The 25003-nt window shown below is 35.2% G+C and overlaps 6 protein-coding genes across 8 annotated transcripts; 2 read left to right on the forward strand and 4 right to left on the reverse strand.

Moving 5' to 3' along the window:
* Positions 1-187: 187 nt before the first annotated feature.
* LOC149623731 (uncharacterized) lies at positions 188-2578 on the reverse strand. The gene is made up of 2 exons (XM_089852941.1): positions 1496-2578; positions 188-902 (listed from the first exon to the last, which is right to left on the reverse strand). The coding sequence occupies exons 1-2, from the start codon at positions 2296-2298 to the stop codon at positions 893-895; spliced, it is 813 nt and encodes a 270-aa protein (XP_089709067.1). The 5' UTR covers positions 2299-2578; the 3' UTR covers positions 188-892.
* Positions 2579-3013: 435 nt separating this feature from the next.
* LOC149623732 (pseudouridylate synthase TRUB1-like) lies at positions 3014-4739 on the reverse strand. Its single transcript, XM_089852939.1, has 8 exons — positions 4546-4739; positions 4234-4465; positions 4076-4159; positions 3964-4019; positions 3814-3895; positions 3523-3735; positions 3387-3443; positions 3014-3309 (listed from the first exon to the last, which is right to left on the reverse strand). Exons 2-8 carry the CDS (start codon positions 4415-4417, stop codon positions 3071-3073), a joined length of 915 nt encoding a protein of 304 aa, XP_089709065.1. The 5' UTR covers positions 4418-4465; positions 4546-4739; the 3' UTR covers positions 3014-3070.
* A 153-nt stretch (positions 4740-4892) lies between these two features.
* Positions 4893-6620, forward strand: Ykt6 (YKT6 v-SNARE homolog). The gene is made up of 7 exons (XM_089852942.1): positions 4893-5053; positions 5209-5393; positions 5462-5704; positions 5771-5816; positions 5898-5963; positions 6034-6135; positions 6349-6620. The coding sequence occupies exons 2-7, from the start codon at positions 5287-5289 to the stop codon at positions 6385-6387; spliced, it is 603 nt and encodes a 200-aa protein (XP_089709068.1). The 5' UTR covers positions 4893-5053; positions 5209-5286; the 3' UTR covers positions 6388-6620.
* LOC149623734 (uncharacterized) lies at positions 5996-10915 on the reverse strand. Its single transcript, XM_089852936.1, has 6 exons — positions 9277-10915; positions 9086-9204; positions 8504-8647; positions 8082-8382; positions 7869-8016; positions 5996-7772 (listed from the first exon to the last, which is right to left on the reverse strand). The coding sequence occupies exons 1-6, from the start codon at positions 10618-10620 to the stop codon at positions 7624-7626; spliced, it is 2205 nt and encodes a 734-aa protein (XP_089709062.1). The 5' UTR covers positions 10621-10915; the 3' UTR covers positions 5996-7623.
* A 370-nt stretch (positions 10916-11285) lies between these two features.
* LOC149623735 (uncharacterized) lies at positions 11286-23075 on the reverse strand. Of its 2 annotated transcripts, none has more exons than XM_089852929.1 (11): positions 22935-23075; positions 22067-22220; positions 20486-20625; positions 17259-20421; positions 14321-14681; positions 14016-14251; positions 13674-13952; positions 13380-13579; positions 13137-13257; positions 11978-13059; positions 11286-11339 (listed from the first exon to the last, which is right to left on the reverse strand). In XM_089852929.1, the coding sequence occupies exons 2-10, from the start codon at positions 22205-22207 to the stop codon at positions 12988-12990; spliced, it is 4713 nt and encodes a 1570-aa protein (XP_089709055.1). In that variant the 5' UTR covers positions 22208-22220; positions 22935-23075; the 3' UTR covers positions 11286-11339; positions 11978-12987. The 2 variants fall into 2 exon arrangements, with proteins under 2 accessions (XP_089709055.1, XP_089709056.1); XM_089852930.1 differs by lacking the exon at positions 22935-23075 and adding an exon at positions 22399-22791.
* LOC149623736 (uncharacterized) lies at positions 22703-24902 on the forward strand. Of its 2 annotated transcripts, none has more exons than XM_089852937.1 (6): positions 22703-22813; positions 23299-23433; positions 23498-23618; positions 23695-23802; positions 23866-23952; positions 24038-24902. In XM_089852937.1, the coding sequence occupies exons 2-6, from the start codon at positions 23312-23314 to the stop codon at positions 24866-24868; spliced, it is 1269 nt and encodes a 422-aa protein (XP_089709063.1). In that variant the 5' UTR covers positions 22703-22813; positions 23299-23311; the 3' UTR covers positions 24869-24902. The 2 variants fall into 2 exon arrangements, with proteins under 2 accessions (XP_089709063.1, XP_089709064.1); XM_089852938.1 differs by lacking the exon at positions 22703-22813 and adding an exon at positions 23011-23152.
* The last annotated feature ends 101 nt before the right edge of the window (positions 24903-25003 follow it).

The raw sequence follows: 25003 nt of genomic DNA on the forward strand, positions 1-25003 counted from the left end.
CGCGAATATAATTTAATTTAATTCGTAGGCCGAACCGCCAAAGTATTTTTCCTTACACCTTTTGCTTCTCTAGCAAAACTTTTAATTAATCAGATGGTTTGACCTAAATTGCACCTCATATTTAATTATTTATGGTTATAAGGCAACATCATCAGTGTAAAATGGGCTTAAATAATAAGAATCAAGCTCCAGTTTTGTTATTTTATTTAAAAAAGGAACTGAACTGACTACTCAAAAAAAAAAAATGACATTCGTAATCAATGGTTAAAATTACAAACGAGAACATAGAAATAGTGATGAATAAAAAACGAAAAAGAAATACATATTGAAAAGGGTGGTAATGAACACAAAATTATCTTTGCGCAAGAAAGTAATCGCACTGTTGATTTAAAATCACATCAAAAACTTGGACACAACAGTTGGAAATGTTTTTTGTGTCAGTCTTCTCATTCGCTGCAGATTTACGTTGAAGCAAAAATTCTTTCGTGTCCTATTTGATGGTGCAGGTTATGCTTTGAAACTACAGATAATTTTTTTTTTTTTAACTCCCAAAAGTTCTCCTTTTTGTTGTTGTTTTTTTAAGACATTCTAAACATGACGAATTTTTATCTTTATACAAACGAAATGAACCTTTTCTTTTTTTTAAAAATTACATAAACTCTCGTGATTTTTTCAGGAGATCAATCACTACATGGTGATCTGGAAATTTTTCCCGACGAGGTGGACCTTTCTTCAACCCTGACCACAAAAGTGATCTTTCTCCAGAATCAGTCACGAGAGTTATTTCAAATGAGTTTCGACGTGGCTTGGTTGGATTGATTACCCCTTCGATATTTGGAAATACTTTTTTCAAAGCAGCAATCAAACCAACAGCATTTTTCTTGTAAACATGTCACGATGTGCTGAAAAAAAAATAAATAAATTTTAATTACGTAATTTTAATTCTTATTTAAGATTTTTCTGGCAGTTTAAAATGTAAAATTCATTGATTTTCAATAATTATTTCTCCTAATTTTACTTATTTTAAATTCTTAATTTCTTGAAAAATATAAATTATTTAAAATATTTATAATTAAATATTGTAAATAAAATATTAAAAATGTCTAAAAAATTCCGGAAAATTCTTAAAAATTATCTTCAAATAAAAAAAAAATTTATAAGTTACCAAAATTAAATAATTATTTTATGAACAAATTAATCCCATCAATGTTTTTAAAAAATTAGGTACCAAAATAACGGTAAAAATGAAGGAAAAATTCAAGGTTATTTCTCAGCAATCCACCATTTTCTATACTAGCAAAAATCAAGTTTCCAAAACATGGGTAAGGTTGTTAAAATTAAAAAAAATATATATATATTATAAAAATAAACCAAGGCCTATGCTAAATTTTGAGACGCGATAAAAATCAATGACATTCGGTACTCCAAAAAAATCCTTGAAAAACATTGAAAATTCTAGAAATGGCGGGAAAATGTGTAAAATGGCGGGTCTTACCAACTTTCAACCTCGACCTTTTTCGATCCCTTCTTGACGGTCTCGTCTTGCTCGTCGGCCGATTCTGGCTTGTCCTCGTCGGCGGATTCGGCCTTCTCTTCGTCGGCAGACTTGTCTCCGTCCCCGTTCGCAACCTCGGCGGCCTTCTTCGGGGGCCGGCCGCGTCCACGCTTCGGCTTACCGTCAGAGCTGCTTTTCTTGGTGGCTGGCGCAGGCTTCTTTTTCGGCGAGGCGGCGGCCTTTTTGGCCGGTGGTCGTCCCCTACCTCGTTTCTTTTTGGCGGGTGCGGCGTAGTCATCGTCATCCTGGTCCATATCACTGTCATCCTCTTCCTCTTCTTCTTCTTCCTCGTCATCATCATCTTTGTAGTTCTTTTTAGTCTTGTTGGCTCTCACCGGTACTTTTCTTACGGGTTCCTCGCCCTTGCTTTTCTTTTGGCGGCCTCGGCCCCTTTTAGCGGCCGGTTTAGCCTCTACTTCTTCTTCGGAGTCTTTCTCGGCATCGTCGTCTTCCGATTCTTCCTTCTTCTTGGCGACGCGGCCCCGTCCTCGCTTGGCCGGCGCCTTCTTCTCTTCCTCAGCGGCGGAATCGTCTTCGCCATCTCGGCTATCTTTATCGGCGGTACCATTCGTATCTTCCGAAGATTCCGTTATTTTTTCCGTGGCTCCTTTGTCTTCGGGCTTATCCTCGATATCTTCCGGAATTCCGTCGCTTTTCGAACTCGTGTCGTCTTCCACTTTTGACTTTTTCGGACCGGCTCCACCGCGTTTGGCGTTTTTCGTCGCGCCTCGTTTACCCGCCATTTCTATTCTCGATTAACTGCGATTGTGTTAATACGCCGCTGTTCTAGCTACTCGCCTAAAATCGTCCCGACAATGTCAAAATTGTCGCGATTACCCAATTTCAATTTAAGAAATTCAATTACTAAAATCCCAACGACTGTCTTTATCGTTAAATTAATTAAAAACGCCAAATTTTGGAAACCCAAAGCTTCCACCTCTCCGAAGAACAATGGAACCTCTAACCACTCGCCGAAGGAAAATATGACAAAGCTATCTCTAGCCGCTTTCTCGGGGCGCGCGGGAAAAGGGAATTGGAAGGCTGATGCGCGAGCAACGGAACCGGCTAGAACTGGAATATCGAGTCACGTGGTTATTTTGGCGGGAAACGTCCCCGCGACTTAAGGCCTGGCAGCCGTCGGCGTCTAGTAACCGTCTGGCCCCCCACCATACGCCAACCTTTACCACGTGACAGTAGCAAATCGAATTGCGTATTTTCACGTACGTGTAGCCGTTCATATTTACAAACGTCTAAATGTGGAATTCATAAACGTCGGACGGAGCGCAATTTAGTACAGGCGAAGGCAGGGCGTCAGGGCGTCGTACCTTCCCCTGTACTAAATTGCTTTGTTGTGTCCAAGGGGGGGGGATATTAAGGGTTTATTGGGAAGATGTTTTGTAGGAGCAAAAGTATTACACACAAAAATATTAATAAACAAAAACAAAAACACCAAAAATATCTTAATCAAAACTTTTAATTAATAAAACCATTTATAAATAACTGAACTTTTCCTTTTTAACCTCTTTTATTTCTATCCTCTAATCTTTTTCGTATTACTTCTTTTTCTCTTTCAATTTCAACTTTATATTTAACATTGATTTCCCTTAAAGCCTCAAAGACACCATCCATATTTTTAGTTATTTCTTCTTCAATGTATTTCTTATACCATTTATAACTAGGCAGTGAGTTTGATAAATTAAAAATCGAATCCGCAGTTCTCTCTAAATCAAAAACATGGGCGCATGTATTCAAATCTAAAACAAAACAAATAAAAATTCCAATAAATAGAAAGCATGCATTTATTTTGATATAAAAATAATTTGACACAAACTTTTTCCTAAATCAGAAGCAAATCTTTCTACATTAAAAAATCCGTCAGTCCTTAAATCTACGAGTCAATAAAAAATTTATTTCAGTTTCAAATAAATAAATAAATAAATAAATAAAGGTTTAACCAGTATAGTTACCAAGTTCTATGAATGGAGGTTTATAGCTTGTACAAACAGCTTCAAATAACTCTACTTCAACAGGCCGTTGCCTTAAAATTAACTTAAAATCATCATGATTAGCTTCATTAAACCACACAAATTTCGGTAACTCGTAACGAGGAGCCCATATTTGTTTTTGCCTTCCAAGATGATTTTTCAAAGCATCATCAACTATCTCTTTTGTTACGTGATCTAAATATTTAGTTATTTATTTATTTTTATTACATTTTCACTGATACAGTAAATTAAGATTTAAAAGTTAACATTAACCAAATGATTTTTCCGCTATGACCTTTCCTACAGAGCAAGATGTCTCTGTTTCAACTCCAAGTTTGATTACAACGTGATAACACTATGTTTAAATATGAACTTATGTAGTTATACTTGCTTCTTGCGCTTACAATTTTCAAAATTTAATACTTTTTCAGAGTATTTAAAGAAGCGACTTTGGTGTTTACTTGGTCCAATATAGCAAACTAAAAAATTAAACTCATTATTCTAAGTTTGACAACATTTTTGTATTGGTTTTTACCCATGACACCTCGTGACCTGGGTCCTAGGTATGACCCAGAAATCAATTTCTTTGAAGTGGCCTTTTCAATATGACCACCAAGTTCTAAATTAAGATAATTCATTAACTTCTCGCTTGTAAGTGTAATTAATTAGTTTGTAAGCCCAATATAGGCCTACCATCTTGTAGGGTGAGATTTATCGCAAGGGTAACATCTTCCATGGACACATTTTTATCTTTGTAAACTGCAAAGAAACCTTTTAAAGATTTAGCTGCTTCTTTTGTTGATCTAGTTTTCTGATTTCTGGATAACTTGGGTAATTCTTTGAGGCAAAATCCTCGTAAAACGCTTGAGAAAACCATGATCAATGCCCCATGTCAAAAGAGGTAAACACAGAACCTCGTGTCAACCTTTGACCCGCCGATTATGCAATTCTGACGTAATCATTTGATGCACCAATCATGTTCGGAATTTAGAAAGCCATACATACCGCCAATATTTGAATTTTGAGGCGAGAGCCGCGAGATATCCGTTGAAGCATGATCATATCATATGCAATGAAAATTTGTGTTTAAATATTGACCTAATTAAATTTAAGTAATATTAAATGAAAAATGTGGCATTAATTACTGAAATTGTTGAAATATATTATTTTTTTTAAATGTCTATAAGTTTATTAAATAAATTTTCTAAAAACTTTCAACACGTGTCTTGAAACTTTCAAATAAAATAATCTCCATCTCTGTCTCGTCATTCGCCAAACAATTTAGTCACGTTACAAAGACGTCATCCGTCTAAACCAATCACTGTACGGCGCAGGACGTGTAAGCGATTAAGCCTTGGAAGTTGGTACCAAAACGAAAGGAATCAATGATGAAAAAAGAGCCTCAAAAAGCTATTTAATTTATTATTAATTAGGCCAAGTACTTTTTAGTTAGTTTTTCTACACCAAATTGTTACCCTCCCTATATTTAACAGCAGCCTTAATATTACTAACGGTACAGAAATTTTACTTTTATTGAAAAACTTTGCTCATGTACAGTAATTGTGCAATTTCTCTGTCTGTAACTCTGTATTATCTATAAATGAATCAATATTGTGTCATATTTACCTATTAAATTACGATTCACCTTGCTTTCTCTTTAATTCACAGACTCTTGAAGACGAAAACTATTTAATTAAATACCATAAATTAGCCTTATTACGTTCCTGCTATTTTGAATTAGCCAAAATGGTGAAGCTATTCTTCTTAGGGGTTTATTATAAAATGCCAACAAAGGCGGTACATCTTAAATCCTGCAGCGATGTTTCCACATTTAGTTTCTTTCAAAGATCCAGGTTGGTCTTACTCTTTGTTTTTTATTTAAAACTACATCATAAAACTAACGATAAATCAAATGCTCAAGTGTACAAGAATTTATGAAGTTCACGAGTCAAGTTGTTGTTGAAAGAACAGTTTCGGGGACTCGTTCTTCAGTCCAAGAGAAAGAATACACATGCCACTGTTACGTTAGAGGGGATAATTTAGCGGGAATTGTTATATCAGACCAAGAATACCCTAACAGAGTGGCTCATACTCTTTTAATGAAAGTTTTAGATGATTTTGCCTCAAAGGTTCCCGAACACGTATGGCCAGAAGGAGAACAGAGGTTAATAAACTTTTTACGAACTTAAAAATATGGCTAAATTAATTCTAAAACTAAATTTCTTTTCAGTGCAACACCATTTATAGGTCTTGATAAATATTTGGCTACATACCAGGTACTTAAAATGACGTTTTTTTTAGGCTTTAAGATTTAATTTTTGGTCTAACTTTAAACGTGTTTGTTTGTTTGTTTACAGAATCCTAAACAAGCAGATGCGATGACCAAAATCCAAGAGGATCTTGATGAAACTAAGATTATAATGGTAATAAAATAAAAGTAATGTTGAAGTCAAGATTTAAATTAAAACAACGAATGATAATTATTATTATTAGCACAACACAATAGAAGCAGTTCTGCAAAGAGGAGAAAAATTGGATGATCTCGTCAAAAAATCTGATGATCTGAGTGAACACTCTAAAGCATTTTATAAAACGGTAAAAGTCCAAATTTAATATAGAGTGCTGTCAGTTGTGACGTCAGATCCAAGGTTAAACGTCACGAGTCTGCCTTTAGCAATGGGCGGCCATGACAGTTACTGTTTTTTCTTTATGGGAAAACAGCATGGGTGACGTCACACCGGCGCTTCTGACAGCACTCTATAGTTAAATTAATATTTAATTTAATAATTTGTAATTTCTTTCATTTAGGCAAAGAAAACTAATCAATGTTCGTGTGTTATATTGTAAAAGGAAAAAAAAAGTACCTATATATATTTGTAATTAATTGTTTGGTTCAAATTATCAGTTAATTTTTTTTTTAAAAAGTTTTTTTGACTCCTTGTAAAAAAAGTGTGTATTTTTGTCGTAATTATGACTGTCAACAATTTATTATTATGGATTATCCCTCATTTTTTTACCAACCATTTGAAACGAAATTTAAAACAAAAATAAATTAAAATAATATACTTTAAAATGTTAAATCACCGGTTTTCATTTAGCTATTAATATTAAATTAATCTTCATACTTATTAGGATAATTATTGTAAAATTAAACTAATTATTTTCCCATAGATGTAATTATAAACTTAAAAAAGCAAAAATCTAAAAACTTAAAATTCATAATCATAATGTTACCTATTACTTTAAGGAAAGTTCAGGTAACAAAACATGATTATTGATTATACCTTAAAAGAAGACGAAGCCTTTTTCTAAATATAAAAGGAATAAATGATCTCTTATTACAAAATAATTAGTATGATTTAATTAGTGTTAAAAACGTGGACTGCCGCGCCATCCGCCATTGGTTTAGTGGCGTCTGCTACCCAGAACCTCTTACCCCTACAGGATTGGTTGATTTCTCACAGGCTGAGACTGAGAGAGGTTCTATTTAGCAGACGCCACTAAACCAATGGCGGATGGCGCAATAGTCCTCGTTTTTAAGACCAATTAAATGCTAAATGCTTAGTATGATTTAATTAGTGTTAAAAACGTGGACTGCTGCGCCATCCGCTATTGGTTTAGTGGCGTCTGCTACCCAGAACCTCTTACCCCTACAGGATTGGTTGATTTCTCACAGGCTGAGAGAGGTTCTATTTAGCAGACGCCACTAAACCAATGGCGGATGGCGCAGCAGTCCACGTTTTTAACACTAATTAAATGCTAAATGCTTAGTATGATTTAATTAGTGTTAAAAACGTGGACTACTGCCCCATCCGCCATTGGTTTAGTGGCGTCTGCTACCCAGAACCTCTTACCCCTACAGGATTGGTTGATTTCTCACAGGCTGAGAGAGGTTCTATTTAGCAGACGCCACTAAACCAATGGCGGATGGCGCAATAATCCTCGTTTTTAAGACTAATTAAATGCTAAATGCCTAATTGTAATAAGGGAGCATTTATTTTAAATTTTCCTTTTATATTTAAAGAAGGTCCTTCTTTTAAGGCAAATGTTACCTGAACTTTTCCTTTTAGCTACACATTGCTTTCATCGCATCCAGCCATCTATAAGAGCACTCATTTCATTCCTTTTCTTTGGATTACCAACATTGACAGTGGGAATTATTTTCTTGGGTCGTAAAAACTGAACAAACATTTTAAGTTCATCATAACTTGAATGTTCACTGTATGGAATTCCTAAAAAAAAATTAATAACAGATTTAAACCGCTTTATAATTAGCAGGAAAGAGCTTAAAAGGGAAAAACTCAATATATATATATATATTTTTTTACCGTAAACTGAAATAGGTCCGCTGGTTTTTGGTTTAATATTGCCTAAAGTTGAAACACTACTTCCAGCGCGATATTCCCATCCCGTTGGCTTTACTGCTAAAATTGATTTGAAGTTTCCTTCAAAGTTTCTTAAATGAACTTGCAGAGACTAAGGTTGAAATAGAACTATTAATTAGTTAATTTCAAGTAATAATTAACAAAGTAACTCTTCACCTTAAAATTTAATTGGTTCATTGGCAAAACATGAATTTGAGCAACATTAGGATTGGATGTTAAACGTTTACTAAGACATTCATTTTCAAGGCAACCAAAAATTCTTAATTTTTCTCGGGAAGCCCAAATTTTCAAGTCTAATTTCTCCGCTATTTCTATAAAAACTCTTTCTTTCCCTATTGTGTAACTGCCACAAATGAATAATGTTTTGGGGTTACTTCGTAGATTATTTTTTGCTAATGAAACAACAAAGTTTACGATGTCTTCTTGAAGAGGAAACGTGTACGTTGGATTGAGGTATCTAAAAAGATGATTATTTTAATGCTGGGTTTGGATACAACTAGAAAGAACAGAAGTGACACGTAAAACAAGAATCTATTGTCGCCTCTGTGTTTTTCGGGTAATAAAACAGTTAAAATTACGTTGTATCTAAGTATAGCACATCAATGTTTCTCTTGATAAGATGAGGATAGGTTTGCATTTTAGTATGAGCTCTAAAATCGCCAGTGTGAAGAACAGTTTGTCCATTGGGGAGATGAAATAAAAACATAGCAGAACCGGGACAGCTGAAAGTTATCAGATTAAAATGGACCCTTAATTCTGAAACCTTATAGGAAAGGTTCAAAGGTTAAAATAACTGCCTTTTTCTAAATATAAAAGGAATTAAATATTAAAAATAAAAAAGATCTCTTTTTTCAAAAGTATTTAATTTGTCTTAAAAACGTGGACTACTGCGCCATCCGCTATTGGTTTAGTGGCGTCTGCTACCCAGAACCTCTTACCCTTTACCTCTCTCAGTCTGTGAGAATTCAACCAATCTCGTAGGAGTAAGAGGTTCGGGTTAGCAGACGCCACTAAACCAAGGGCGGCGCAGTAGTGCTCGTTTTTATTGTTTTGCAATAAGAGATAATTTATTTTTATGATATTTATCCTTTTATATTTTGAAAAAGGTATACTGTTATGTTAGCTTTACTCTCCCTTTAACAGTAACTGAAAATATATACTGATTAGCATCAAGTAGATTGATTTCAACTCCGTCAACAACAATAGCCTCTTCCATAGGCAATATATTTAAAATTGCATATGGAATTCCAATTTTAAGAGTTATTAACTTTCCCGTAATCTGGAGTTATAATTGATAATTGAAATTTACAACTAAACATTAACTTAACACCACTGCCATTTCAAAACATACACCATTGCAATAAATTTTCCCTTGAAATTTCTTGGTCAATCCTTGATAATGATCATAATGAAAATGGCTTAAAAAATAGTGATTGATTCCAGGAACGATTCCATAATTAAAAGCATCTACTGCAAAAGTGGTCCCTGGAATTTTCTTGTAAAAGGGGCAAGAGCGAACTTTCTTTTTCCAATTGGGTTCATTATTTACAGGCGAAGTAACTTCATTATTGTTGGCTGATTGGAATACGTAGTGACTCTCGGACTTGGATCTACTAGGTTTTGATTGAAAAACTGTAGTTTTCTCTTCAACAAATTTTATGTTACTGGTTGATTGTAAGTCATTAATGCTCGAAATTTTGGAATTCTTTCCAAAATATGACATTAATGATACTTGTTTTTTAGCTTTCATTGATTCTACTGGCGCATTCGGTAAAGAAAATAATTGAGTTTTAATTGCGGGAGATTTTTCAACTTCAGTTACTTCTTTCTTAGGCGTTTTTACACTTTTCATCATTAGAAAGTTCCATTTTTCAGGGGAGTTTCGTCTTTTCTCAAAAACTTCTTCACCATCAGATATTTCAATAACTTGAGCTTCTTTAAGTTTATTATCTTCAGAAGTTTTTGGTTCATCGTTAAGATCATTAATATTTGTCTCCTCTCCAACACGACTATTAATATCTGAACTAGAACTTGAATCTTTAAAAATATCTGACTTTGAATCATCGGAACTTTCAATGCATTCTAATGGTACTGTAGCTTCATCATCAAAAATGTCAGTGTTCCAATTGCTTACATCAATATCACAGACTATATTTTCAACTTCATGAACATCCTCGTGCCATGAGTATTTTGTAAGGCACTCGGAAGAACTTTGGGAGGGTACTTTTTCTAATAGCTTAGGAGAGCTATCAATTGAGAAAAAGGAGTCTATTTTTGAAGATTTTAAATTTGATTGGCTTGAAGTCAATGATTTGGATTTTGATTGGCTTGAAGTTAATGATTTAGTTTTTGATTTCTTTGAAGGAGTGTTTTTGATAATATCTGGTGTTTTTCGTTTACTAGACTTAAAGGGGCTTGATGTGTTTGGTTTATTAGCAAATTTCATTGCCTTTAATGATTTGAGGTGTTGCGTAAGGGTATTGTGAGTAAAGTTCCGATAATGACCCTTTAATGTAGAGGTGCAGTTTACACCTTTATAACACTCTCTTTCCTTGTTTTTTCGGTTTTTTTCGCGCCATTTCACACATTCTTTGTGATGAAACTCTGGATCTTCGCCTAAATCCAACAAAATTGACATGGGCATTATGCATACCTGGCATCTTCCAGGGAGTTCCTCCTCCTCGTTATTTTCCATCAAATTGCAGTTTAGCAACAACTATGATAACTTTTACAATAATTACTTTCGAAAATCTTCAAAATACAATAAATTACAAATAAAATGACCCGATTATAATTTCCCCTAATAACCGCCAGTTTGGCAGCCATTTTTAAAAGTATTCCAGCGCGTTCCGTTGCATTCCAACAGTCTCCTCGACGTCGGACAATGGAAGAATTGATCAATTTGTTTGTGGCACTGGACCGCAAATTATTCAAATTATGGCGGGAAATTCACAGCACGTGTTTTTCACAAACGATGTTTACCAATTGAGAAACAACCTATGTAACCGATTGTACCTATAAATTTCACCCTGAAAAATTATAATTTTGCAATTTTTATAAATCAAATAACGCTTTCTAAGTCTTACCTATAAGTTTGTAGAATTTTTCATCTAAAAAACAAAAATTACATGGAAATCAACCAACACTCAGTCAAAACCAAGGCTTAAGTTAGGGTTGCTAAAAATTTCATCAAAAAATATTAATAAACTGCAATTTTTATTAATCAAATAACGCTTTCTAAGTCTTACCATAAGTTTGTAGAATTTTTCATCTAAAAAATAAAAATTACATGGAAATCAACCAACACTCAGTCAAAACCAAGGCTTACGTTAGGGTTGCTAAAAATTTCATCAAAAAAAATATTAATAAACTGTAATTTTTATTAAGAATGTAGTTTCAAAAACCAAACATTACCTACCATAGATATATATACGGGTCTAGATACCCTACTGAATCGGGGAAAATACGGAGATGACAGCTAGCAGTCGACGCGATTTTCCCGGGGGAAGATACCTAGTGCGCCATCTATCGCTGAATTTTGAAAGCTAAAAAATTCGATAAATAACTTTTGCCAGCGGGCGTGCTGATGCTTTGCAATAACAGCTGATATTTAAAGAGATTTAAGCGAATGTTTGTTCAAAGTAAAACTATTTCCTAATCTGAAGGGGAGGTCCTCTTATTCTGTTCGTAAGCAAATCATTTTGTAAATAAGAACAACTGTTAACCATCTTTAATGCCTTATTTCACTAACATTTCATTAAAAACACTACTTCTTTTACATAAAAACTATTTATTTCACTTAAGAACATAATTACACGTATAAAGGAGATCAGAAATACGTAAAGCTATTTGAAAAGTTAAGCCTAATTTGAATTTCCCGCGCTTTCCATATTCGAATTTTTCGTTTTTTTGTTTCTTGAAACTCTCAATAGATGGCGTTTGGATCTAATTCCCCCGCCGTAAAGCGTCGACTGCTAGTTCTCACCTCCGCATTTTTTAAAGGGCCTAACAGAGGGGAAGTGTATCTAGACCCGTATATATATCTATGTTACCTACAAAACCATTCAATATTTTCATCAATGGAACAAATTCAGTGCGTTTCTTAAGTTATTACATTTTCAATTTTTTTTTTTTTTTGAATTTAAAATCTTGCCTTAATAAAAAACTTAACACTAACGAAAATTGAAAATTACAATTATTACGCTAGTTGATTAATATACAAAACTTATAATAAATCATTGTGAAATACAGTAATTTAAATGTTCTAATACTAATAACATTGTATTACCCTTGGCAGGTATTTTTTATTAATCAATAATCTTATATTTAAGCTGGTAATTAATTAATTAATTTGCAAGAATTCAATTCATTTCTTTTATTTAATTTAATTTAATTTACTAATTCAAGTACTATGAACAGTAACGTTTCTTTTTTGGTTTTTAATTTTTATCATGCAAGTTTCTAAACTGGCCTACATGAGAAATACTATTAATTTATTATTATCATAAAATATAATTCATTAGGCGAATTATGCCAATGCTGGACTTTCATTTAATATTTACATTTTCTTTTTAAACATTACAAAAAACATCCGCCGCGAAACATTTTACTTTAGTTAAATATAAACAAAATATTGGAGGGAAAGAAGTGAAAAATAAACTTAATGGGTGGAATTAATAAAACAAATGTTAAGAAATTAAAGTTCAAAAAAATAAACTATGAATGTTCCTTAATCTTACAAAAACCGGATCAGAAAGAAAAATAATAATAATATAGATAATGAACGCCTTATTAATTAAATATTATATATTTTTTACACTTTTTATTTGTTGATATTGTTAAGTTTTGAATTGAAAGACTTTCGCGGAAAGCAATATAATTAGTTTCAACTTTTAGTATTGTATTTTTAAGCATTTCCATTTACCGGTGCTTCTTAATTTAGTAATCATGTTTTTTGTTAGTTAGTTTGGTTTGTTTTTTAGGACTATTAAGTATTAACGTGGGGGTGGTTTTTTTTTTGGTTGACGTTAAATTATTTAATATTATTATTATACGGGTTGATTCAAGTACGCTGCGACTCAAACCTGGCAATGAGATCGTCATAAACGCGACTAAGTTCTTCGTATTCTTGTTCCTACATTGTAACAATATTTTTATTACTAAGAACAAGTACCAGAGGCACGCGATGAGAAAATAAATATAAAAACTCACTTTTTGGACTAAGGTCCTTTCTAAACTGGCAACCTTCATTTCAGATTTTTTTAGCTGCGCACTTAAAACTGCTAATTCGGAACTACCAGACTTTTTAGCATTTTCTATTTCAACATTGGCACTGAAAATAACAAATAACAAATAACGATTGAATTTATCAAAGACTATAACGAAAATAAACAATTTTTCCTAAACTGGCGACGTTTAATATAATAAAGTACTTAAAAATAATAATTTTTTTACCTATCAAGTTGTTCTTCAGTTCTAGTTCTTAGTGCCTCGTACATTTGCTCTTGGTTTTGCAATTTTTCCCGGCAATCCAATAATTCTTGTCGGAGTTCGTTTTCTTTCTGTTTATATCCTTCTAAAATCGCTTTCGTTTTTTCATAGCGTTTATGCAAGTCACCAAAAGCAGTTTCGACACTTTGAAGGTCTTCAAGAGCCTAAAGAGAAAAAAATAAATATTAAGTCTGGCCGAAGACGAGAGAATCAAATTTCCCAAGTTAGTCATGGTCAATCCGTGAAAATATTTATTACTTGATCTCTCTCTTTGGTTTGTTCAACCCTATCCTGTTCCTTCTTTTCCCTCCACATTTTGGACATTCTAGTGGTTTCGTGTAAAAGTTTTCTCGTGCAGCTCAGGCATTCCGCTTGAAGCTTAACGTGCCTTTGAAGTTCAGCAATTTCAGCCTTAAACGATTTTTCCTTTTCGCAACCTTCCTTCTCCTTTTTCAACAACCTTTCTTGATACAAGAGATCGTGAATTTGGAGGGCTTTTTTCATATCCTCCTCAGTGAAAAACTTTCCGGGCTCAGTCTGCAACAAGATCAAAACCATATTCGTACACGAAATCAAAACTAAACTCAAAGTAAAACTTACCTGATTGTCTCCGAGCCTCTGCACCGGCTCAACAGGCACCATTTTCGGTGGCGTTTTTTCAGCCTTCACATTCCTCGGGGATTCAAACTCTATCAATTTGCTGCTATTGAGGTTCTTTCTGCCCTCCTTAGCGGTATTATCCAGTGAATCCGTTTTTTGGTCGGGTGTCCCTGAATCCTTAGAACGAGGGATTTCGGGTTCTTTAAGACACTCAGCCGCCGCCGCTGAATCCTTACCTTTAACGTCAAAACAAACATTCAACCTCGCGTCAAGATAAAAACTAGGTCAATATCTTCAAAACAAACCTGGTGGTGAAGCTTCCTTTTTGACTAATGGATCAAATTTAACGTAGAGAGATAACCGTGAGAGTGTTGATTCCTTCAAAACTTTACTACTTCCAGCGCGTAATAAGAAATCAAAATCAGCTGGATCTTTGAAAACTTCAGCAGCGGAACGGAACTCATCTTCCGTAAACTGAGCAACTTCGGGTCCCGCTTCACTATGATTAATCAAAGGAGCGGAAGCTCCAAAAGACAAATCCGGGCTGGAAGTACCGGATAAGGTTTCGTGAATTAAATTGTGGGAGGGTGAACCTGGCAAGGAATCAACAGGAAGGCTCGGGGTGGATTTTCTAAAAGTACGTCGATTTACCGCAGCAACTCCAACCTATAATGTAAAGATTAACAATTTAAAGGAGGAAAAACATAACACTAGATTAAGTAAAACATATAAAGTAAGGCAAAGGCTTCCCTATTTAGAAGTATAGAATAGTTACACCTTAGGAAAACGTCAAAGAAGCCTTTCATGTCCAGTTAAAGAAACTTCAGGATGTCAAATATTTAGTGTGGGTCATAAATCTGATATTTTTATTCATAAATTCTTAAGAAACATGAAGGGGAAATGACTAATAAATATGGTTCTCTAAAACGTCAGCCAGCGTATTTGCCTGGGTAACTGTAACAGTCCCGTTATTCTACCATCCCTGTATATCAGGGAGTATGAGGTAACCATGGAAACGGGCAGTCAAGATAGGCTAAGGCTAGATACGGCTAGATCTAAGGCGCCGCCACAAGGGAAAAAACCTTGACGCAATGAAGTCAACCTTATGTCAAAACTGTACACACAACCCTAACACGGGGAAAAAAAGGGGGGAGGGGGAAATTCTTTTCGGAAGAAAAGCAGTTCGCGTGTTTAATAACAATAGACAAGGCCATTTTATTATAGATTGTATATTCGTATAAATCCATTATATTGGCCTGAAATAACTATTCTATTGTTTTTGTGCAGTAGATTCAGTCAAGCTTGAAATCCTATAAATTTTTTGATTTATTAAAGGGCGAGCGAAAACAAGTTTATACAGGAATGTAGCAATTATGTGGCTTTTATTATATCAAAGGCAAATATAATTAACAGAAAGTAAGGCACTGGGTAACTGGGATGGATGAAACACTTCCGTAGTGGCCACTATGACAGTACATTAGAATATATTTAGTTGTAGTGATAATAAACTCCCACTTTCTGTTATTTCTATTTGCTTTCGACAATAATTTTACCATAGATAAAGAATGCGCGTGAGGAAGTTTTGTTTTCACGCTATAGGATAGGCAACTCCCTATCTCCGACGGCAGCTTATTATTATACACTCTATTCCAGCTTCGGTTTTCAGCACGCGCAAACATAGGTCTCTATTTAACGTAGCTTTGTGCGTACTGACAACAGACGACAGCAATACGAAGTTTTGAGGATTTAAAATCTCGCGACTATGTTATAGTTCTATTTGTCCCCCATCCAACCATACTAAAAACTTGGTGTTAAGGCAAACAGGGGCCGAGTAATTAAGCAAAATGTTCAAAAACATGCCCTCCATAGGAATAGAATTACACCCAACTTTGGAGGCTCATAACTCTGGTTCCACTAGAGATACGGGGATGCCCTTTGAGTATGTCATAGTCCTATTTGCCCCCCATACAACCATACTAAAGACTTGGGATTAAGACAAACAGGGGCCGAGTAATTAAGTAAAACGTTCAAACATACCCCCTAAATAGGAATAGCATTACACCCAACTTTCGAGGCTGATAACTCTGGTTCGACTAGAGATACGGGGATGTCCTTTGAGTATGTCATAGTCCTATTTGCCTCCCACCCAACCATACTATACTATACTAAACTTAGGGTTATGACAAACTGTCATAGCAATTGGGAAGGACCTTTCACTAAGCCATTATATAAAAAAAAAAACCAGAAAGGTCCAATTTAACACTCTTTAAAGAAATATTTCGTAAAATTTTAAAACTACTAGCGATTCAAAATAAATACATTGCTAGAATAACATAAAAGACCAATTTTCAATAATGTGACCGTTTTTCAAATAAAGCTTTGGCAGCAGTAAATATTTTTGATTTCCCGCCAAAACGCAACTTTCCCAGGGTAAAATCAACCACCGAAACCTTCACACAAACTCTCTCGAAGTGAATGTTTAAAAGGAAACTTTATAATACCGAAAAACTCGTATAAATTACGTAATAATATAAATATTATAATAATATAATATAAGGTCAAATGTTCTTACTTTTATATTATGCCGAGTGTTTCTCATAGTTTTAAGTACTATTTAACTAGGTCTAACAAAAAGGGTGGTGGTTGGAAGACCCAACGGATAAGGTCTTACTAATAAATAAACGGGGGGAATTATTTAACCTTTATCAACTTGTAATGTAAATGAATTTCACGCCTAATGAAAGATTCGCACGATTGTTTTAAGTGTTTAAATTCTTTTGAAACACCGTATCACCGTATTTTCATTCCAATATCTTTTATTAAGGTAGAAAACTAGTTTTGCCCACGTTTTTTTTTTCTCATTAGCTGAGGGGAGCGGTCTGTATCTAACAAACCACGCAAAAAACGAAAGTGAAAACTTCACTAAAACATTTTTAAAGTAAAGTGAGAAGAAAATACCTAATGTTCAAAACATAAAATGGGGTCCTTGAGTTCTTATCTTTAAAAAAAATCTCTAAATTGACATTTCTACTATAATGTAAGTTTGTTTTAATTTTTTTCATAAAAGGCTTTTGATTAGATTGATGGAGTTAAAAGAACTCATTAAAAACGCATAAGCTTTCAAGTTAAAAACTCCCTTCTGGACCCAGACTAACCTTTAAGCAGCCCAAAGACAGATTGCAAAAAAAAAAAAAAAAAAAAAAAACACGCGGAGAGTAAACAAAAATTTAAAACAGTACTCACGTCAACTTCAGTTTTCCCGTCACACTTGGTTTCAATATGGTCACAAATGCCAGAGTCTAGATTTTCAGCGTAATCTTCAAAAGGTGTAGCGACGGACACGAAATTTTCCTTTTCACTGTCGAACGTAACACCTTCATCTTCTTCCAAGTTCCTTTGTCTTTCAATATCTTCCCTACTTTCAGTTGTGATGGGTACGGGCGAAGCGTTTTGGCATGGCGAAGTAGAGTTCAACATTTCCGAATCGGCGGCGGTGGTGGTACTTTCAAAGTTGGTCTTTGCAATGATATTTTGGTTATTTTCACCTTTGGGATGAGAGCCCAAATTGCATTTGGTTTCAAATGGGTTGATGTTTTCGTCAAATTCCATTTTGGGTTTGTCTCCCGAGATTAAGAAGCTATTATTTTGAACGTTATCATTTACATAATCCGTATCAACTGGAGATGATGTTCCGTTTTCTTCATATTCTTTGTCAGCGTCAGCTACCGGGGTTGGCATTGGTGCGGTAGAGTCGATTGCCTCTTGTAGTGGCACTTCTTGAAAATTTGTCTTGGAAGAAATTGGTTGGCAATCTGAAGTATCCTCTTGCAATACACTTGTTTCAAAAGAACTATCGACAAGTGAAGGCTGAGAACTATCAATTATTGATTCTTCAATTTGTGGGGAAGTTGGTTTGTTTGAAAATGAAGGGGACTCTGTATTTGGCACATCAACTGGAACACTGTCGTTCTCAACTGGGTTATGAGCCTTTATATGACAAACGTGGCGATCAGTGACCAATTTAAAATGATCTTCGATGGCAGTACTTTTGTTTACCGGTGATTCTGTAAGTTCAAGATTTGCACAAACAGTTTCTTCAACAGCGATTACTTGATCGGTTGGTAAGTCTTGAGGTAAAACAGGCTGTTCTTTCTCAACTCTTTGCAAGTCAGGAGCTTCAGCAGATTCAAAGGCTTTGTCTGGAGAGTTTTCAAGAATTTCTTCTTTTACAAGAGGCTCAGGGGCAGATGATACAGATTCATCCAATGATTTGCACTTTACTATGGTTTCTTTTGGTACTGATCTATACTGAGACTCCTCGTGGACCAGGGCAAGTGCTTCTTGTAGAACTGACGATTGTTTATCCAAAGAATCCTCTTGAACAATTGCTTCTTGTTCCGCAGGAGCAGAAACTGATTTATCCAAAGTTTTTTCAGGCACTATAGCTACAGATTTATCCAAAAATTCTTCGTGGACAGCTGGTTCTTCTGGTACTACAGCCACAGGTTTATCCAAAGATTCTTCGTGGACAGCTGGTTCTTCTGGTACTACAGCCACAGGTTTATCCAAAGATTCTTCGTGGACAGCTGGTTCTTCTGGTACTACAGCCACAGGTTTATCCAAAGATTTTTCTTGGAGAGGTGCTTCTTCAAGCACAACAGCAACAAGTTTATCCAAAGCTTTTTCTTGAAGAGCTGGTTCTTCTTGCACTATAGCCACAGGTTTATCGAAAAATTCTTTGTGGACAACTGGTTCTTCTGGTACTATAGCCACAGGTTCATCCAAAGGTTTTTCTCGGAGAGTTGCTTCTTCTGGCACTAGTACCACGGATTTATCCAAAGGTTTTTCTTGGAGAGTTGCTTCTTCTGGCACTAGTACCACGGATTTATCCAACGGTTTTTCTTGGAGAGTTGCTTCTTCTGGCACTAGTACCACGGATTTATCCAAAGGTTTTTCTTGGAGAGTTGCTTCTTCAGGCACAACAGCCACGGGCTTATCCAAAAATTCTTTGTGAACAACTGGTACTTCTTGCACAACAGCCACGGGTTTATCCAAAAATTCTTTGTGAACAACTGGTACTTCTTGCACAACAGCCACGGGTTTATCCAAAAATTCTTTGTGAACAACTGGTACTTCTTGCACTATAGCCACGGGTTTATCCAAAAATTCTTTGTGGACAGATACTTCTTCTGGTACTATAGCCACAGGTTTATCCAAAAATTCTTTGTGGACAGATGCTTCTTCTGGTACTATAGCCACAGGTTTATCCAAAAATTCTTTGTGGACAGATACTTCTTCTGGTACTATAGCCACAGGTTCACCCAAAGATTCGTGAAAAGTTGCTTCTTCTGGTACTACTACCACAGATTTATTCAAAGATTCTTCCTGGACAATTGATTCTTCTGGCACTACAACAGATTTATTTAAAGATCCTTCCTGGGTAGCTGGTTCTTCCGGAACTACAACCTCAGATGTCTCCAAATATTGCTCCTGGACAACTGCTTCAAGTGACACTACTGCGTAACTTTTTTCCTGAACATTGAGTTCATCTTCAGAGAGATTAGTCTTGTCCAATGGCTCTTGTGGGGCTGGGTATTCTACTGAAGAGATAGCAGGTTTGTTCAGCAATAATTCTTTGTTGAAAATATGTTGTTGCGGAGAAAGTTGAATGTCCGAATCATCAGAAGCTTTATCCAAAACGGCTTCTTGTATGGCAACAAAATTTTCAGTGCCAAACTTCAATGTTACATCCTCAACAATGGCCTTCTCATTTGACGAAGTTTCTGCCTTAGCACCAAAATTTTCCCCAAAAGATATTGGAGAATCGAATTTGGATGACGCTTCCTCCAGAAACGATCTTTCAGAACCAGATTTATACGAAGCTTCAGCAAGAAAGGATTTTTCCAGATCAGACTTCAAAAATGACTCCTCAGGTAGATCATTCAACACCACTATTTCATCAGGGTTATTCAAAACCGCTCCGTCACTTGGCGAATTAAAGGGAACTTGCGGACTTGCTGGTTCGGATTTGGAATCAACAACAAATTCATCAAGTGGCCTACCAAGCAATTGGTTTATTTCTTGAGATAGTTTTTGTAACTGAGCAGACACTTCAGGTGTCTTTGCATTCTTTTCCAACTGAGGGATTGAATCCAAGATATTTTGGGCTTTGTTTGGGGTTAAATCAGTGGGTAAACTGAGGGACTGCTCAGCTAAATGCAATAAAGAATCAGGTGACAAGGTAGCCGGATCCAATGGTATATCGTCAATTGGAAGTTCAACTGGTTCAAGTTGGCTTGTCTTTTCAACACACTCAGAAAATTCGTCTAATTCATCAATTGAAGAACTAGTAGAGGTTTTTGTATCAGATTCTTTAGGGCTTTGTGCAACAGGACTGCTTTCAAAACTGTGAAAGTTTGACATTTGAGTTTTCTTTTAATGAAAAAAAAGAGAACTAATTGAATACTAACCAGGGCAAATTATCAACTAAATCTTCTACAATATTCTGAGCTATAGCAGCGTTTTCTTCATGTTGGTGTGAAGTTATGATAACATTTCGTTCTCTCCACTGAGCGGAGTTATTTAAATCAACTGGAGAGCCAAGTGGTTTCTAAATGGATCATATTTAAATTGGCATTTCAATAAAGCTCACATATCAACATCAATAATAGGGCCTTGGCAATTCCGGTTTAGCTCCACCCCTTCCACACTTCTAGCATGCATATTTTTTCAAAAAACTATTTCTACACCTGTTCTAGTATGCTTATTAGTGCAGGGTTCGTACAAAATTTTTGGAATGAAATTCCCTGACTTTTCCAGGTTTTCCCTGACTAAATTCCACAAATTTCCCTGACCATATGCAATAACTTACAAGGCGTCAATATATGAAAACCAATCAAAATTCACTCGAATCATTTTTGCACGAGTTGTCATTGTTACAAAGATAAGCCAATTAATTCGTTTAAATTTAACCATAAGTAAATCATAAATAACCGGAGCGAGCGAAGCGAATTTTGGGTTCTGCTCAAGTCTCAGACAACACTTTTTTGGTCACCCTTATACTGTTATCCAGACTATCAATTTCCCACCAATATATTTTTCCCTGACATTTCCCTGACTTTTTAGGCCCTTTTTCAATTTCCCTGACCTTTTAGGCCCATTTTCAATTTCCCTGACTTTTCCCTGACCTTTTAGGCCCATTTTCAATTTCCCTGACTTTTCCAGGTTTTCCAGGTCGTGTACGAACCCTGGTGTGAGTTTAAGGTAACACAACGTGTCTGATTGCCAAGTCCGTATTCGAAATAAAATTAAACTGGTCTTAGAAAATTAAAAATGGTTAATAAAGCACATACAACTACAGCTAGTTAATTAATTACAACTAATTATAATAATGCCAAGTTAAACTACATTTAGTACCTAGTAATGAATGCAACTTCCTGGCAGCATCAAAGTTAAAACAAACCTGTTAGTCTTTACAGTTTTCAAACATTAAATTGGCATATAGAGTAATTTCTTTCCCATATACGGCAACGTCATAACCCTCTATCTCTTACCTTAGTGTATCCCCCCCTCCCCATCCCTTCCGGGGGCAAATAGTATTCTCTAGTACAAAGTTGCCCCTAACGTAGGGGATACACAGTTCACTCCCCCTCTCAACCGAAATTACTCTATACCTTAACGTAGGCTTAACATTATAAAGCCAAATTAATTTTTATTAACATACCGGTACCCTGACAATGGGATTAGATTGATTTGTCATATTAGAATGTTGATTCCCCATCTAACTTGATTTTTGTAAGATGTTTTAAATTTTAATACAGAACATCTGCGCTTGTTAACCTCAACTATAATGACGCGTAATACTCTAAAACAGCTGAGCAAACCATTTCTCCCACTAACCTCTTACTGAACAATCTAAAAATAGATTTTTGGCAACCGAAGCCAATGTCTGGCACCAAAACCCCTTTAATGACATAATGTCCTCACTATAAACGCTCCCTACGTCAAACAAGTACAAACACTAGAATATCTTAGAAATAAAAGCTTTTTACCTTAGATCCAACGAGAACTGATGATACTGTTAATGGAGACTGATTCTTCAAAGGTGATCTCTCAGATTTATGAGGACTTGCAGTTGCAGATACAAGAGACTTCGAATCAATAGAATCAGGTGGAATGTTCTCCCGATTCATGTTAATTGCAAATCTATAATGGTAAGTGGGAGAAACACTAACCATTTATGGACCAAAAGATAGATATACAATTTGGGCATAAGTATATAGCAGACATAGGTTGCCCCCCTTCCCCTACCCAACCCAGGTTACTGTTTACTAAGCCTTTGTAGACAATTTTTTGTCAAATTAATTTTATTTCCGAAACTTACCAGCTCAAATTGTTAACTTAATTAAGGTCAGCGTTAAACTGAATGGAAGTAACGGGAAATTCACGGAAGAACGCGATATTAAACGAACTATAATCAAACTGACAATGATGGAATATTCCCGCCAGACAGGCCGTTACCGTTGTGAAATTTTGAATTTACACAAGGAACGACGAGAACTTCGAGAAGCCAATCAAATTCGAGTAGGCTTCCATCCTATGATATCCTTTCTTTTTTAATCCTCCAAAAACCTATCTAGGCCTATTTCATTACGGAAAGACTAAATCAAATTTTCATTATTTTTACAAGGTATATTAAAAAATAAACAACGCAATGAGCTGACACCTGACAGGCAGAGACGAGAGTCAGAGTCGACGGGGGCTGAGTGCTGACGGCCCACAAAAACAAGAAGTTCAATGTAAAATTGCAAAGGGCTATTTTTAAGACTATTCCGGGCCTATTTTTATGTTTTGCGATTACGTAAACTCAAGGTTCAACCTTATCGGCTTAATTTATTTAAATTGTGACGTTTTACTTACCCATTTTTGCAATTATTAACTCTGTTTTCATCCTAATATTTTTAAACTAGGCCTATTTTTGACCGAAAAACAAGATCCCCGATATCGGCCTTTCAAATCCCGTGACCCTGATCTGAAAATGAGTCGCATGTTATAATAAAAAATCGTTGACCCCAAAAGGAATTTCTTTATTTTGCGATTTCATCATATGTTTGATCACGTGCCCCTGTTGACCAATGGTAACGCTCTTCTCAATTGATTGGCTTGCTTGTTTAAAACGCAACTTTTGCCTGAAGCGTTTTAGGCCTAAAAACGCACGTGGGCGATGGATGTCGACTAAGTTTTAACCGGCATTGAATATTTTTTAATAAATTTTACTATTCAGCTATTAGGTAAAAATGGTTTTCTTCGCTTGCGACTCGTGTGGCGTCTCGGTAAAGAAAAATCAAGTAGAGAAACATTTGTGGTCATGTAAAAGATCTAAATCATTGTCTTGCATTGATTGCAACACAGTGTTTTGGTAAGGGTATTAACAAATTAGACTTAAATTTAATTATAATTATTAAAAACTTGTTATTATCTAGGGGAGACGAGTACAAGGGACATATAAAGTGTATTTCAGAAGATCAGAAATACGGAGGCAAAGATTACAAACCTAAAGTGTCTGCCAATAAAGGGGAAATGAAGCAAAATTCTTGGATTGAGGTTAAATTTGAATTTTTTACACACTATTGAAAAAAACCTTCCTTAGTTTTTTGGTTTCTACCCTTTTCTATTTCAGACTGTTCAATCAGTAATAGATGAAAGTAATATTAAGCCACACATTGTTCATATCATGCAGGAGATATTAAAGCAACCCAATCTACCTAGGAAACAAGCTAAATTTGAAGTATATAAATAATTACACAAAATCGTCTTTATTACAATTAACTGTTTGCAATTATTTTCATAGAACTTTCTAAAGAATTCATTGAGGCACCAAAATCCCCAGATTCTCATTGATGCGTGGGACATCTTCTCTAAAGCCCAGGAAAAATTTGTTAGTTATTATTACACGAGTTATTTTAATATTTTATTAAATTAAATTCAGCAAATTTAGTTAACTCGTAAACTATACATTTCAGAAGGCTCAGGCCCAAGCGGCAAAAGCAGCCCTGCCAAAAAGTCCCGTGAAAGAAGAAGAATCTTCAACATTAAAGCCAGAACTGGAAGAGACGCATAAAGGTTCAGAAGGACAGGTACAAGATACGAAAGAAGTTAATGGACACTCTAAACCCAAAAAGAATAAAAAGAAGAAGAAAACGGTAGAAAATGAAGAAGAAGAAACAATTCCGGTTGTGGAAGAAAACCTTGAAAAGGATAAAAAGAGGAAAAGAAAAGTTTTAGAGAATAGTAACGAAGTTCCTGAAGTAAAAGCTACCGCTGTTGATGAAACTGAAGCATCTAGCCAAGACAATCCCACTGAAAAGAACGAAAAACGTAAGAAGAGGAAAAAGCAAGAGAAAAGAGAGAACACGCTGGATATAGGAATCTCAAATGAAACTGAAGAAACATTTTTAAATTCCCCAAAATTAGAAGGGATCACTCAAGTTGATGAAAATGCGGTAGAGACCCCGGATGTAGAGGAAGAAAGTTCAGTTAGCAAAAAGAAGAAGAAGAAGATGAAGAAAAACAAGGGAAAAAAGAATCAATTGCAAGTGATTGAAGAGGAAGTTTCTCCCAAAGAAATTAAATCAAACCATGAAGACTCTCCTGTTGATAACAAATCAAATAATGTGGAAGAACAAGAAGGTGTAGTAAAGAAATCCAAATCAAAGAAGGCCAAAATTACCCCAGAAGATTCAACAGTTTCTCCAAAAAAAGCCAACATGGAAGAGGAGGATTACTTCCAAGAAGAAATTTTACCTAAAAATGAATTAAAAAAGCGCAAGAAGGCAAAAAAATCACATGTATAAATAATTGATTGGACTGAATAAAAATTTAATGAAATATTTGGACTTATACAATAAATAAAAACTATAAAGAAAGCATGGCTCACTTTTTTCAAATAAACCCGCCATATCTAAGCACTTGTTCTATTGGTTGTTGTT

This window comes from Phalangium opilio, unplaced genomic scaffold (assembly GCF_054372755.1).
Source record: "Phalangium opilio isolate 3A_F unplaced genomic scaffold, DU_Popi_V2 ptg000113l_1, whole genome shotgun sequence".
Classification (NCBI taxonomy): domain Eukaryota; kingdom Metazoa; phylum Arthropoda; class Arachnida; order Opiliones; family Phalangiidae; genus Phalangium; species Phalangium opilio.